The sequence below is a fragment of the Perognathus longimembris genome, chromosome 1 (assembly GCF_023159225.1).
Source record: "Perognathus longimembris pacificus isolate PPM17 chromosome 1, ASM2315922v1, whole genome shotgun sequence".
Lineage (NCBI taxonomy): Eukaryota > Metazoa > Chordata > Mammalia > Rodentia > Heteromyidae > Perognathus > Perognathus longimembris.
Window position 1 is genome coordinate 85,504,778 of NC_063161.1, and position 16,804 is coordinate 85,521,581.

At 38.7% G+C, this 16,804-nt stretch overlaps 1 protein-coding gene across 1 annotated transcript; it reads left to right on the top strand.

Moving 5' to 3' along the window:
• The first annotated feature begins 348 nt into the window (after window positions 1-348).
• On the top strand, window positions 349-16,167 carry LOC125352071 (MAP/microtubule affinity-regulating kinase 4-like). The gene is made up of 2 exons (XM_048347276.1): window positions 349-598; window positions 13,759-16,167. Exon 2 carries the CDS (start codon window positions 13,765-13,767, stop codon window positions 16,165-16,167), a length of 2,403 nt encoding a protein of 800 aa, XP_048203233.1. The 5' UTR covers window positions 349-598; window positions 13,759-13,764.
• The last annotated feature ends 637 nt before the right edge of the window (window positions 16,168-16,804 follow it).

The window sequence follows — 16,804 nt, forward strand, 5'->3', positions numbered from 1 at the left end:
AATATTTTTAAAAGCTCATTTACTCATTTTTTTAAATTTTTTTTTTGGCCAGTCCTGGGCTTTGGACTCAGGGCCTGAGCACTGTCCCTGGCTTCTTCCCGCTCAAGGCTAGCACTCTGCCACTTGAGCCACAGCGCCGCTTCTGGCTGTTTTCTGTATATGTGGTGCTGGGGAATCGAACCTAGGGCCTCGTGTATCCGAGGCAGGCACTCTTGCCACTAGGCTATATCCCCAGCCCCTACTCATTTTTTATTACAAGTTTTTTGACCCCTAACCTTTGAGGTACTCTATACCTTTTGTTTTTCAACATGTTAAGATTACTATTCACAACCTAGTGGATATTTTTTATTAGAATATTGGTAAAATCCATGCAAACAGAAATTTAGAGGGAGCTTCCTGTGGTAATTTAAAGCCAAAATTGGTATATTTCTTGCTCTGACCTCACAAAGACCCACTGGGATTGCATTCCCAGAACAGAGTAGGGAAAGCACTGACTATAATTGGTTTTGTTCCTATACAGGTAAAAAAATCTTATTTGTACTATTCTACATCAACACAGTGAAAACATCCTTTATGTTTTGAAATCTACAAGTTCTAGGTAAGAGTAAAGTTGTTTCTTGCTATTATGGTTTTGATCTTTGTGTTTTAAGAGTTGAGGAAGTGAGAGTATTTCACTAATGTATTGAGTGAGTGCTTGATTCATGTAATGGTGTCCTCACTTTTAGATTGCTCAGTTCGGGAACTCATCATCTTCCTGTCTCAGTCTCCCAGTTGTAGTAATAGTGGGCCTCCACTAGAAGGCCCAGCTTAGACTGGGTTTTACAACTACCACATATTCACTTTTAGTACTTGTCTTGCCTAATCATTCCAGATTTAAAAAATTAGACATAGGATTCCTGACTCTGACTCTTTCAAAACCAAAGAGTGAAACCCTAGGCCTCTTATGTTTTAACAACATATTAGTTATAAAATAGAGAATTTGATTTTTATATGGTTACAATGATTACAAATATCCTCAGCTTCTTGTCACTCACCTGACCACATGCCGAGTATCCAAAAACATTTTCAATAGATTTTATTACTCAATTTTCATACTTGCAGATAATACATCTCAACTATATTCAACCCATTTCATCTTTTTTAGCCCAACTTTGCAGTGCTAGTAACCACATCCTAATAGTCTACTTCTCTTTTCTGGTGCCTTCTTTCCCAAGTTGACCAACTAGCTTTCTTTATGATTATTAATGCTGTACTTTAAAAGCAGTCATCATCTTTTTTCTTTTCCATTGCCCATTTTCTCCCAGATGTAGTATGTTTATCTGTACACATATAAATATATGTACATACATATATCTACTATCATTATGTATAAATGCACACATACATACCTATGAATGTATATTCTTATAGATTGACGTTTCAAAAGTGAGTGAACACATAAGATCTTTTGATTTTAATGCAGCAACTGCTATGCACTAGCCACTATGTTCAAAATGATCTATATAACTAGTGAGTGGGGATGGGAGGGAATAACTGGGGAAGACTGAGGGAAGGGTGACATTGTCCAAAGAGAAACACACTTTTCATCTGCCTTATATAAATATCCCCTGTGTACATAAGCTTACTCATAACAATTAAAAATTTAAAAATAAAAAAGCAAAGCACTTAAAAATAAAGATACATACTCTTTGCCTGACTATGATAATTGGATTCCCTTGATAAAACAACTTACAAAGTTTAAAAAAAAATCCCCAAACTGAATACAGCTGCTTACGAAGGTGAGTTGGTTACAAATGTGAGAATATTCAGGTACATGTTATCCTTTCCTATTACTTGTATAGTTTACTTTAGAGTATGTTTTTGTATCATAATTTATATTTGACTCCTCTAGTGACCTTCAATTAAAATCTCCTGAAAGAATTAGATCTTAACTACTGGAGTCATGTGTCTAGATCTAAATTTCCACTTGTGAATTAAATATAGGAGTTTCATGTATATAGGCATCTACTAATCTCCATTCTCAGTCTTGATTATATGAATGATCTAACAAGCCTGAGATATTATGAGTTTTAAAAGTTAAAGGAAAAAAAAATAAAAAAAAAAGTTAAAGGAGTCCACTTTTTATTTTAGTTTTCAGACTTGAAATATTGAGGTCCTTGATGTACTCAATACTTATTAATTTCTAACTAAGTAATGGTAACACACATCTAGTTAGACATAAACCTGTGGAGATTCTCATTTGTGTCTAGAAGTTGATAAAAAAAAAATTCTGTGTGAACAGAAAGCAAGACCAGAGTGGCTTCTTAAAGCCATGGTTTGTGACTTTTTTTCCCTCTGATCTCACAAAGATCTCAGTGATGAAGCTCACAGCACTTGGTACTTAAAGCCCTGTGTGAACCTGGGTTTTGTCCTCTTGTGCAGATTACTGCCGGCCTTTTCTACATCAAAAGCATACATCTGTTTATTCAATACCTACTGGCGAATCAACCGTGTAAGCTTGCTTATTGTCTTAAAGATTTAGAATTCATGTTTGGAACTTGAGGGGTAATTGGTAATTCACTTATGTATTGTTTGATTGATTGATGAATGGATGGGTCTTCATATGTGCCTCACATTGGTATCAGAGTCCTTATTCTCCTGCCTAGCCTCCCAAGTCCTCTGCTGACAAGCCTCCACTAGCATGGCCAGCTCATACTATATTACAGAACTGTCATGTAGTCACCTTTAGCAGGGGTGTCTGTGCTGAAATTCACCTTAGAATTGTGTCCAATGTCTTATTTCATCTTTAAGGATTCTCATTCTGCAGGAGATGTTTACAAATAACTGCCTCTTGTTCACAGACTTCCATAGTTTCACATTTTGCATATCTTCAACCCTTCTCAAAGTTAACTAACTAGACACCATACACCCACACTCTGCTCCCCCCCCAACACACACATAAGGAACTATGGATTTTGGACTAGCTTTGCCTATGACACTCTGTGTATGGATGAATTGTAAGGCTTTAGAAAATGACTTTTATGTCTGAGTTTAATCTGTCCCACCTTTTCCCCTGAAAACGGACCAGATACCAGCACACTGAATCTTGTGACCCCTTGATTAGGACTTTCCTACATCTAACACTGGCAGAAATAATTTTCTTTAATTTCCAAGTAACTCAGTCCAAGACATTTGGTTCTCAATGAATGAAATGAGACCCCTAGAAATGACCTCATTGCTTACTTCTATTAAGAAGTGACCCACGCTCTTACTATGTGATTCTTGGCAGACAGTGGTTTCCTTTATCTCTCTGAGTATATCAACCCACGTCCCTCTGGGCTTCCAGTTACTGAAGGGAGATGTACTGAGGATCCTATGGAGCAATTATGATGGCATCTCTCTTCTTCACAGCCTCATAAACAACATACTACAGCACAGGTGTCTTAGGGGATAAAACATGTTGGTACTACATCAAAATTCATTGAAATGTCATGGTCAAATATTCCAGTGAATTCAAGTTTCAACAAAAAGACATTGGATACCTTGAGGGTACATACTGTTTGCTCTTTTGTGTTGTTTTGGTGCTACTGCTAAGGCTTTAACTGAAGAATTTTTGCTCTCCCACTATGTTTTCACTCATGAATGATACTCTGCCACTGAAATCAGTTCTCCAGTTGAAGCTGATGGCTGGTTAATGAATTTCTCTGCCTGGGCTGGTTCACAACCTGCATCCCCTAATTTCATTGGCCTGGAGATTGAAATTAAAACCCAGTGTTATTATCGGTCTTTAAGAGCCCAAAGACTCCATTTTTATTATAATTTTTTTCCACCCTTAACCCTTGAGGTATTCTTATATTTATATGTTTTGTTTTCTCAATATGTAAAGATTATCCACAACCCAGTGAAATATAAACCTGACTGTACTTATTTTCATTAGAACATGAGGGGACCTTTTTTTTTTTTTTTTTTTTTTTGCCAGTCCTGGGGTTTGGACTCAGGGCCTGAGCACTGTGCCTGGCTTCTTTTTGCTTGAGACTAGCACTCTGCTACTTGAGCCACAGCGCCACTTCTGGCTGTTTTCTGTATATGTGGTGCTGGGGAATTGAACCCAGGGCTTCATGTATAGGAGGCAAGCACTCTTGCCCCTAGGCCATATCCCCAGCCCCCATGAGGGGACTTTTAATTTTGTTTTATTAACATTAATTTTATTAGAGAAAATGCACAAAGTTTGTGCATTTCTTGCTCTGACCTCACAATGACCCACTGGGATTGCATTCCCTGAACAAAGTACTGAAAGCACTGACTATACTTGGTTTTCTTTTCTTCACATACAGGTAAAAATTCCTATTTGTATTTCTACATTAATGCAGCAAAAACATCCGTTGTGTTCTTTCAAAATCTACAAGTCCTAGGTAAGAGTGGTTGCTTCTTGCTGTTGTGGTTTTTGATAATTGGGTCTGGGGTTTTAGAGTTGTGGAAATGATAGCAGTTCACTAATGTATTGATTGAGTGATTGATATAATTGGGGGGTATCTTCATTTTTATCTTGCTTGGGTCTGAAACTCAACCTCCTGTCTTGGTCTCTCAGTTGCAGTTTTGACAGGCCTCTACTAGAAGTTCCAGCTTAGACTAGGTATTACAACCACCACATATTCACCTGTAGCACAGGTCTTCCCTAATTATTACAGTATTCAAGAATTAGGCATAGAATTCCTGATTCTGTGACACTTTCAAAACCAGAGTGAAAGCTTGGGCCAGCAACAACAGCAATTTATTAGTCATACTTTAGATTATTTCATTGTCTCTTGGTCAACTTACCTGACCCCTACCTTACATTCAAAAAAACATTTTAAAAAAATTTTATTATTCAGTTTTCATACTGGCAAATACTACATTTTACTTATATTCAACCTCTTCTAACCTCTTTTTCACCCTTACCCTTTGTGCTATTTACCCACAACCCGTAGTCTATTTTTCTTTTTTAATGCCTTCATTCATCTGTTGACTAACAGCTTTCTTTGTGATTATTTATGGTGTGTTCATAAGTCCTTTCACTGTGCTTTAAAATTACTCATCATTGGGCTGGGATTATGGCCTAGTGGCAAGAGTGTTTGCCTCGTATACATGAAGCCCTGGGTTTGATTCCCCAGCACCACATATATAGAAAACGGCCAGAAGTGGCACCGTGGCTCAAGTGGCAGAGTGCTAGCCTTGAGCAAAAAGAAGCCAGGGACAGTGCTCAGGCCCTGAGTCCTAAGCCCAGGACTGGCAAAAACAACAACAACAACAAAAAAACAAACCAAAATTACTCTTCATTATTCCTTCACCATTGCCCCTTTCCTCCCAATAGCCCCTTAGTTGGATTCATGTTGTATGTTTATCCATATAAATATGTACATATATGTACATATACATATTTTTACTCATATCTACTATCAACATACCTATGAATGTATATTTTTGTGTGTGTGCCAGTCCTGGGGCTAGAACTCAGGGTCTGGGAACTGTCCTTCAGTTCTTTTGGTTAAGGCTAACACTCTACCACTTGAGCCACAGCACCACTTCTGGCTTTTTCTATTTATGTGGTGCTGAAGAATCTAACCCAGGGCTTCATGTTACACGAGGCAAACACTACCACTAGGCCATGTTTCCAGCTTAACAATGAATTAACAGATTTGTGGAGAAGCTTTTATTTTTTTAATTTTTATATTGTTTCTTTATTGTCAAAGTGAAGTACAGAGGGGTTACAGTTTCATATGTAAGGCTTTTTCTGCGTATGTGATACTCAGGAATCAAATGCAGGGCTTCATGCATTCTAGGTAAACAGTCCACCATTAAGCCACATTTCCAGCCCTGAAAATATATTTTTGTAGATCAATATTTCACATGTGAATGAACATATAAGATCTTTTGTTTTTAATGCAGCAGTTGTATTCACTAGTTACTATGTTCAAAATTATCTATATAACTAGTGGGTGGGGAAGGGAAGGAATAACTGGGAAAGAGTGAGGGAAGGGTGACATTGTCCAAAAAGAAACATACTCCTTACCTGACATATGTAACAATATCTCCTCTGTACATATATGTACAGATGTACTATTACTGTAAGTACTATATATGTACTCTGTAAGTACTATATATTTAGTATATTTACTGTGTAAAACATATATAAAAAAGAGAAATGTACTCTTTTTTTGAGAAATGTGCTCTTTACCTGACTTTCATAACTCTAATCCCTCTGTACATCACCTTTATAATAACAATAAAAATTAAAACAAAGTTGTTAAAATACTGCCAATTGAATGAAGGCATTTATGAAGGTAACTTGGTTATATAGCTAAAATTACAAATGTGAGAATATTCAGGTACATGTTATCCTTTCCTATTACTTGTATAGTTTACTTTAGAATATGTTTTTTGTATCATAACTTATATTTGACTCCTTCTCTAGTGACCTTCAATTAAACCAGCCAAAAAATCTGAAAGAAGTTAGATCTCATTAACTACTGGAGTCTTGTGTCTAGATCTAAATTTCCATTGTTTAATTCAAATAGGAGTTTCATGCATATGTTTATGTCTGCCTACATAGCTAGTAATCTCCATTCTCAGTCTTGAGTAGCCAGGATTTAATAATGAGCCAACAAGCCCCAGATACTATGAGTGTTAATAGCCAAATGAGTCCAACTTTTATTTTAGTTTTCAGACTTGAAGAATTGAGGCCCTTGATGTACTCAATACTTTTTAAATAAGTAACTGTTACACACCTAGTTAAACATAAACCTGTGGAGATTCTCATTTGTGTTTAGAAGTTGATAAAAAAAAAATCTATGTGAACAGAAAGCAAGACCAAAGTGGCTTCTTAAAGCCATGGCTTGTGACTTTTTTTCCCTCTGATCTCACAAAGATCTCAGTGATGAAGCTCACAGCACTTGGTACTTAAAGCCCTGTGTGAACCTGGGTTTTGTCCTCTTGTGCAGATTACTGCCGGCCTTTTCTACATCAGAAGCATACATCTGTTTATTCAATACCTACTGGCGAATCAACCGTGTAAGCTTGCTTATTGTCTTGAAGGTTTAGAATTCATGTTTGGAACTTGAGGGGTAACTGGTAATTCACTTATGTATTGTTTGATTGATTGATGAATGGATGGGTCTTCATATGTGCCTCACATTGGTATCAGAGTCCTTATTCTCCTGCCTAGCCTCCCAAGTCCTCTGCTGACAAGCCTCCACTAGCATGGCCAGCTCATACTATATTACAGAACTGTCATGTAGTCACCTTTAGCAGGGGTGTCTGTGCTGAAATTCACCTTAGAATTGTGTCCAATGTCTTATTTCATCTTTAAGGATTCTCATTCTGCAGGAGATGTTTACAAATAACTGCCTCTTGTTCACAGACTTCCATAGTTTCACATTTTGCATATCTTCAACCCTTCTCAAAGTTAACTGGCTAGACACCATACACCCACACTCTGCTCCCCCCCCCCCCAACACACACATAAGGAAGTATGGATTTTGGACTATATTTTCCTATGACACACTGTGGATATGGATATATTGTAAAGTTCTAGAAAAAAATAACTTGTGAGACTGAGTTTGATCTGTCTCCCCTTTCCACCATGTGAGGACAGACCAGAATCCAGTGCAGAGGGGAAAGGTCACTCTGCCCACACACTGGAATTCCTGGTGCCTTGATTTGGTTTTGCCGACATCTAACACTGGCAAAAATCAGTTTATTTACAAGTCACCCAGTCTAAGACATTTGGTTCTTAAAGCAGAAAGGAACAGAGACTCCTGGAAATGACTTCATTGCTCATTTCTATTAGAAGAGACCCACACTCTTGCTTTCTGTGTGATTCTTGGCAGGTTTCCTTTATCTCTCTGAGTATATCAACCCACGGCCCTCTGGGCTCACAGGTACTGAAGGGAGATGTACTGAGGATCCTATGGAGCAATTATGATGACATCTCACTTTTTCACAACCTCATAAACAACATACTACAGCATAGGTGTCTTAGGGGATAAAACATGTGGGTACAACATCAAAATTCATTGAAATGTCATGGTCAAATATCTATCCCAGTGAACAATTTTCAACAAAAAAGACATTGGATACCTTGAGGGTAGATACTGTTGGCCTTTTGTGTTATTTTGGCCCTGCTACTCAGGCTTTAACTGAAGAATTTTTGCTCTCCCACCATGTTTCCACTCATGTATGATACTCTGCCACTGAAATCCGGTCTCTAGTTTCAGCTGATGGCTGGTTAATAGGAGCTAAGGGTCTCTGCTTGGGCTGGTTCACAACCTGTATCCCCTATGATATGAGCCATCAAAGCCCAGTGTTACTGAGTCTTTTTTTTTTTTTTTTTTTGCCAGTCCTGGGGCTTAAACTGAGGGCCTTAGTACTGGTTCCTGGCTTCTTTTTGCTCAAACTAGAACTTTACCACTTGAGCCACAGCACCACTTCTGGCTTTCTCTATTTATGTGGTGCTCAGGAATCGAGCCCAGAGGTTCACGTATATAAGGCAAGCACTCTATCCCTAGGCCATATTCCCATTCCTCTTCTGAGTCTTTAAAAGCCTAAAACTCCTTTTTTTTTTCTTTCTGTTTGTGGTAGTGCTTGAACTCTGGTCTGGGTGCTGTCCTTGAGCTCTTTAGCTTAAGGCTAGTGTTGTACCACTTGAGCCACAGTGCCACTTCTTGTTTTCTAGTGGTTAATTGGAGATAAGAAACTTACAACAGACTTTCCTGCCTTTGAACTGTCATCCTCATATCTCAGCCTCCTGAGTAGCTAGGATGATAGGTGTGAGCTACTGGTGCCTAACATAAGACTTTATTTTTTTATTAGTTTTCCTGACACTTAACCGTTGAGGTACTCTGTACAGTTTGTTTTCTCATCATGTTAAGATTACTATCTACCACCCAGTGCAATATAAAGTTGCTGGTGCTTATATATATATTTTTTATTAGAATGTTGGTAAAATCCATGCAAACAGAAATTCAGAAGGAGCCTTCTATGGTAATTTAAAACCAGAGTTGATGCTTTTCTTGCTCTGAGGTCACAAAGACCCAGAAGGATTGCATTCCCAGAACAGAGTATGGGAAGCACTGACTATATTTGGTTTTCTTTCCTTCTTATGCGGGTAAAAATTCTTGTTTTTACTCTTCTAGATCAACACAAAAACATCTGTCGTGTTGTTTTGAAATCTACAAGTTCTAGGTAAGAGTAAAGTTGCTTCTTGCTATGATTTTTTTTTTTTTTTTTTGGCCAGTCCTGGGACTCAGGAGGGCCTGAGCACTGTCCCTGGCTTCCTTTTGCTCAAGGCTAGCACTCTGCCACCTGAGTCACAGCACCACTTCTGGCCGTTTTCTGTATATGTGGTGCTGGGGAATCGAACCCAGGGCTTCATGTATACGAGGCAAGCTCTCTTGCCACTAGGCCATATCCCCAGCCCTGCTATGATGTTTTTGATCTTTGGGTTTGGGGTTGTAGAGTTGTGAAGAAGTGAGAGGAGTTCACTAATGTGTTGGCTGAGTGATTCATGTAATGGGGGTAACTTCACTTTCATCTTGCATGTTTGTGAAACTTATCATCCTCCTGTCTTAGTCACCTAATTGCAGTGATGGTGGGCCTTCACTAGAAGGCCCAGCTTAGACTAAGTTTTACAACTACAACATATTCACCTTCCGTACAGGTCTTCCCTAATCATTACAATGTTCAAGAATTAGGCATAGAATTCCTGATAGATTCTATGACTTTTTCAACAGCAAATGAGTAACACCTTTGGCCTTCTTCATGTTTTTAACAATATATTAGTTATACAATAGAACATTTGATTGTTATTTTTTATATGGTTACAATTATTGCAAACATACTCAGTTTCTGTCACTCACCTGACCCCATGCAAATATCCAAAAACATTTTCAACAGATTTTATTATTCAGTTTTCATAATTGCAAATAATACATTTCAACCATATTCACCCTCCTCCATCTTTTGTAGTTTAATTCCAATAGTCTACTTTTTTTTTTTTTGGTGCCTTCATTCCCCTGTTGACTCACAGATTTCTTTGTGATTATTTATGCCTTGTTCATATGTACTTTCATTGTGCTTTAAAAGTAGTCATCCTCTTTTTTCCTTCTCCATTGTCCTTTCCTTCCCAATAATAGCCCCTTAGTTAGATTCATGTTGTTATGTAAATTATCTGTAGATGTACATACATGTATGTATACTCACATATTTACTATCATCTATTCTTATACCCATACATACCTATGAATATATATACTTTTAGTCAACATTTCACATGTGAGTGAGCATACAAGATCTTTTGTTTTTAATGCAGCAGTGGTATTCACTAGCCACTGTGTTCAAAATGATCTATTAAACTAGTGAGTGGGGTCAGAAGGGAGAAAGTAAGGAAGGGTGACATTGTCCAAAAGGATAGATACTCTTTACTTGACTTAACTCCTTTCTGATAATAAAGTTTTTTAAAAAATCAACATTTAAAAATAAAAATAGAAATGTACTCTACCTGTGTTATAGAACTCTAAGCCTAGCTAGGAATCTTCATTCTCATCCTTGAATAGTCAAGATTATATGTGTGAGCCACTGGCCCCAGAAAATACTGAGTGTTAAATGTCAGAAGAGTACAACTTTTATTAGTTTTATAGACTTGAAGCATTAAGACCCATTTGATGTACCCAATACATTTTTTTTTGCCAGTCCTGGGTCTTAAACTCAGGGCTTGGGCAATGTCTCTGAGCTTTTGCACAAGGCTAGAGCTCTACAATTGAGCCACAGCACCAGTTTTCGCCTTTTCTGCTTATGTGGTACGGAGGAATCGAACCCAGGGATTCGTGCATGCGAGGCAAGCACTGTACCACCAAGCCATATTCCCAGCCCTACATTTTAATTTCTAAATAAGTAAATAGCACTGTACACAATCTAGTGAATCATAAACCTTCCATAATTCTTACTTGTATTTAGAAGTTGATAAAAAACAAATCTGTGGACAGAAAGTCAAAGCAAGACCACAGTGATGACTTATATCTGTGATTTGTTTCTTTTTTTTTCTGACCTTACAAAGACCCCAGTGATAAAGCTCATAACACCTGGTGTTAAAGCCCAGATTGAACCTGATTTTGTCCTTTTTGTGCAGATTACTGCCAGACTTTTCTGCATCAAGAGTACATCTGATTATGCTGTAGAACATTTCATTGTTAGTTTCTTATATGGTTACACTTATTCCGAACATCTTCAGTCTCTGTTATTCATCTGACCCCTTTTTCCATAGAGTTTATTATTCAGTTTTCATACTTGCAAATAATACATTTCAACCATACTCATCCTCTTCCATCCTCTTTTTTAGTGCTACTCTTCACACCCCAATAGTCTATTTCTATCCATGCCTTCATTCTTCGATCATACAACAGCTTTAATGTTATTTATGCTGTTTTTATATATACTTTCACTGTTTTTATTTAATCACTCTCTTTATTACCTTTCCCTTCTAAATAGCTCCTTAGTTTGATTCATTCTATTCATTTATCCACAAACATATATATATATATATATATGTATGTATGTGTGCTTGGATACATGTACACTCACATATCTACTATGTTGTATCTATACATACACACATATATCTATACATCTATACATACATAAATACTTATGAATATATATTATTTTAGGTTGACATTTCACACATATGAACACATGATTTTTTTTTTTTTGGCCAGTCCTGGGCCTTGGACTGAGGGCCTGAGCACTGTCCCTGGCTTCCTTTTTGCTCAAGGCTAGGACTCTGCCACTTGAGCCACAGCGCCACTTCTGGCCATTTTCTGTATATGTGGTGCTGGGGAATCGAACCCAGGGCCTCATGTATACGAGGCAAGCTCTCTTGCCACTAGGCCATATCCCCAGCCCCAATGATATTTTTATATGATATGATTGAACACATATGACATTTTACTTTTAATGCAGTAGTGGTATTTACTAGACACTATGTTGAAAATGAACCGTATAACTTGTGTGTGAGGATAGGAGGTAAAATTTGGGAGTGATTGAGGGAAGTAGTGACATTGTCCAAAAAAAAAACATATTCTTTACCTGACATATAACTATAACCCCTCTCTGTACATCACCCTATAATAATTTAAAAACAGTAAAAGATTAAACTTGTCTTTATTTGGTGTGATATCCTCCACTGCTTCCATTTTCCTGTTAATGACCAGATTTCATGTGTGTTTATGGCTGTTCAGTATTCCACAACACCTAGTTGTCTACATAACACTACATCCATTTATCACTGGACACCTTATCTGAATTGAACCACTGCCATATCAACTTTAGGCTTAAAGGTTCTATTTCTGTGAAGAATGAAATTTGAAGTCTTGATGGACATTGCATTGAATTTATCACTTCAGCCGTGTGACCATATTAGTAATAACTATTTTTTTTTATCTCTGAACACAGTGGTTTTTCCATCTTCTAGGGTGTTTTACAGATCCTTTTTTCTTGCTTTACAGTTTTCGTTATAGTTGTCTTTTACCACCTTAGTTATGTTTATTCCTAAATATATTTTTCCTGTGGTTATTTATTGCAAGTGAGATTGTTGTTGTGGCTTCTTTCTCAGTAAATCTGTTGTTTAGAAAGGGACTGACTTGTGTGTTGCTTTTATATTATGCTTCTTACTGAAAAGGTCTATCAGATTGGAGTTTTCTGGCGGAGCATTTTTCTTTTTAAGTATAAAATCATATCCTTGGGGAATGGGTCTCTCCCTTCTTCCTTTATATTTCTCTCATTTAATTCTTGTTTGAGGGTTTTTTATCCGTGAAATGGACTCATAGTTTTCCTTAAGTGTTATCATGTTCTTATCTGATTTTGATTTCAAGGAGATCCTGGCTTCAGACAATTGAGTTTGGAAATATCCTTTCCTTTTATTTTATGTGTCAGTGTGCTGGGGCATTGGTGTTAGTCCTTCTCCAAAGGTCTGGGAGAATTCAGCAAGAAAACCATCTAGTCCTGGGCTTTTCTTGCTGGGAGATTTTTCATTATTTATTTGCTTTGCTCATTATTAATCTGTTTACAGTTTTCATATCCTTGTGGTTCAGTTTTGGTAAGTCCAATTTGTCAAGAAACTTACTGATGGATTTCCAAATTTTCTGTGGAATAGTTAAGTTTTCAGAAATCTTCCCTGATGCTAGGCGCTGGTGGCTCACACCTGTAATCCTAGCTACTCAAGAAGCTGAGATCTGCCATCCTGGATAGAAAAGTCCCCGTGAGACTCTTATCTCCAATTAATCACCCCCAAACCAGAAATGGTGCTGTGGCTCAAGTGGTAGAGTGCTAGCCTCTAAAGAGGCTCAGAGAGAGCGTCTAGGCCCTGAGTTCAAGCCCCACACTAACAAAAACAAAACAGAACAATTCTTCCCAAATGATTCTGTTTATTTTAGTGGTATGACCCTTTCGTTTCTTGTCTTTTTTTTTCTGGTTAGCTTGTATGTATGTTTATCAATTTTGTTTATCCCTTCATAAATCTAACTTTGTTTCTTTAGTCCTTTGTAGTGTTCTCTTAGTTTTTATTTCATTTCAGTTGTGATTTTATCATTTCTTTCCTTCTCCTTTTGGGTTTTCTTTGTTTTTCTAAGACCTTAAAGTAGACCATGTGGGTATTTATTTGAGGTCTGACTATTTGGATGTAGGCAATGTTAATGATAAATATCCTTGCATTATAACCACTTTCAACTTTTATTTATCTGACATTGTTAGTTGGTGATGACAATGAACCCTGCTAAAAGTGAGGCAATGGCAAGCCAGGCTCTGGAACCAGCCTCATCTGTTAAAGAAGAACTCAGTAAACATTATGATCTCCTAAGAACATTAGGCCAAGGGACTTTTGCGGAAGTTAAGTTGGCCAAGCATAAAATAAGTAAAAAGACAGTGGCAATCAAGATCATAAATAAAGTAGATGATGCCAACCACCCGTCTTCAGAAGGCATAATACTAAGGAACTTGAATCATCCACGTATTATCAAATTATACCATATTGTTGAAAGCCCTATGACGACTTGTTTGGTTCTTGAGTATGCTACCCAAGGTGACCTCCTTGAGTATGTTATACAATACAAACGCCTAAAGGAAGAAGAGGCCTGCAGGATATTCCACCAGCTTGTAGATGCTGTGGAATTTTGTCATAAAAATCATGTTGTACACCGTGATCTAAAACCAGAAAATGTATTAATTGATAATGACTATAATATTAAACTGAGTGACTTTGGTCTCAGTGCCTTTTTTTCAGATGAGAAACCCCTCGAACTGTACTGTGGAACAATGCCATTTATGGCTCCAGAAATTATCAAGTGCCAACCTTACCATGGACCAGAAATAGATATTTGGAGCCTTGGTGTAATTCTTTTTTACATGGTCACAGGCTCGGTGCCCTTTCCATCAGAGGATTTTGTAGAACTGGAAGGACAGTTTCTGCAGCTAAGGAAAGTCATACCAACTCACCTTTCACCAGAACTGCACACTCTTATATGTGATATATTAAAAATTGATCCCCTAGAGAGACCTCCAATAGCACACCTCAAGAGGCACCCATGGCTAAAGATCTCGCCACCATGTTGCATGGAAAATAAGCGCAAGGCTTCTTATGATCGTGTTACAAAAGCCATGTGTGCTATGGGATTCAGCCTACGGGGCATCAGGGAGTCTCTCCTCCACGACCAATATGACAACACAATGGCGACATACCTCTTATTAGAAGAAATGGCACCCGAAGATGCCATCGATGTCATACAATCCAAGCCACACGACCAAGGAGGTACTTGTAAGCCCCCTACCATCATTTTTTCAGTAAGAGAAAGAGACATTGAGTCTTCTGGGCACAATGTCACTTCACCCTTGAAACCTTACATGTCTGATGATGAGATCTGCTCATCAGAGAAGAGCAGCAAGGCCTCAGGAATACCTCCAAGTTGTCTTCCCTACAGGCGGCCAATAAGTTCATCTGCTTGGAACCAATCTGGCCTGCCTGGTGCTGATGCTGTGCCAGTCTGCATGAGTGGAAGCAGGAGGTACTATACACAACTGAAGAGCTTGTCCTCTGAGAACCCACTGGCCGAGCCTAGTGTTGACCCTGTGCCAGTCTGCATGAGTGGAAGCAGGAGGTACTATACACAACTGAAGAGCTTGTCCTCTGAGAACCCACTGGCCGAGCCTAGTGTTGACCCTGTGCCAGTCTGCATGAGTGGAAGTGGAAAGCAAATAGTCATCAGGGACTTGTTCCCAGCCCCAAGTCATCAAGACAATCTGGTGGGTCGGAGTGCGCCAGCTTCCATCACACACACACATGCCAACTCCCAGGGGCTGGGATCATCCATCCGTCCAGAACAAACTGTCATTGTTAGAAGAGCCACCACTGCCAACAATGAAACAAAGCCCAACCCATCCCCACATTCTCGGCTGGTGGTAGTCAATGTAACTCGCTGGTGCTACCCAATATCAACAGAGGTCACCCATGAAGTAAGAGTCAATAAATCCGTCCGAGTTTCTGTGGTGAAAACCACGCCCACTTCAGCATCACACACTCAAGTCATCACCAGGGATGCTAATCACAGCAATCAAACTTTCTCAGCAACCCAATCATCACTACTGCAAGACAACCTCAGTAGTCAGCCCCAAGTTGCACCAACTACCAAGTGCAACACAGCGGGCATCAACCCCATTGAAGACTCCAAGAAGAAACATATCCCTTTGACACAATCATGTTCCAAAACTGCCACCATGAATACTGTACACAGCACCAAATACTACTCATCCTACAGGTCCTCACTAACTGAAGATGATCTCAGTGGTCAGCTCCAAGTTGCACCAATCACCAACCATGACGTAGAGGATATCATCTCTATTGAAGATTCCATGAAGAGTAATACCCTCCCAGCACAAGGCAGCAGTGAAGCTACCATTGAGAACAGTGACAGAAAGCATGACTCATCCATGATAGACAAAGACAAAGGGAACACAGATTTTAAAATGAGCAGTCATCGAAGTATCCCAAGGAGGATTTTATCCTGGCTCCGCAAGCTTTGTTGTTGTTCTTGCCGGGGGACCAAAGCCAAATGCCCTAAAATTGGAAAGAAAGTCACTCCCCAGAGAAGTTGTCAACATCCAGACTGAGATCAGGTAGGTGTGGTAGGCCAGCTACACTTGTGATTTTTTTTGTGTCTGTCATTAATCCCACCTCAAGTGCCTAGTCAAATATTATCGTATGGTTTGCATGCAAAATTTAGATTTATCTGGGGATAGATTATCTACCTGGCCTAGGGTGCCTAAATCATTGTATTTATCTTCCACCCCAGAAAGATAGATCCTGCTGTACCCTAATTATGTAGAATCTAAAAGTGCTGAATGAGAGGTAGATTTTGCAAAAATGGCTTTCCAAGGGGGGGAGAGAGGAAGAGAGTTGTGGGTGCCAAGGAGCATAATTGTAGATGCGAAGAATCAGCTGAGAGACGTATTCTCAGGAGGATGATTGCAGCCAAGTAACATTATAGATATTCATTTCAAACTCACCAAGACAGTTCCTTTCACATCTCCCTGCATTTTAGTGATGATTGAGAGAATGTTGGCTCCAGGATGATGCCACCATGGCCGCCATGTGCAAACACCAGGAGGAAGAAACAAGGTATAAAGTTTTCATCATTGAGGACTCAGAATGCCTGAACCACAGGCTACATCTACCTCAGCAGGTAGGTGTATACACTGCTGCAGACTTTCCACCTGGGATTCTAGACCTGATAGCATTTGGAAGTAG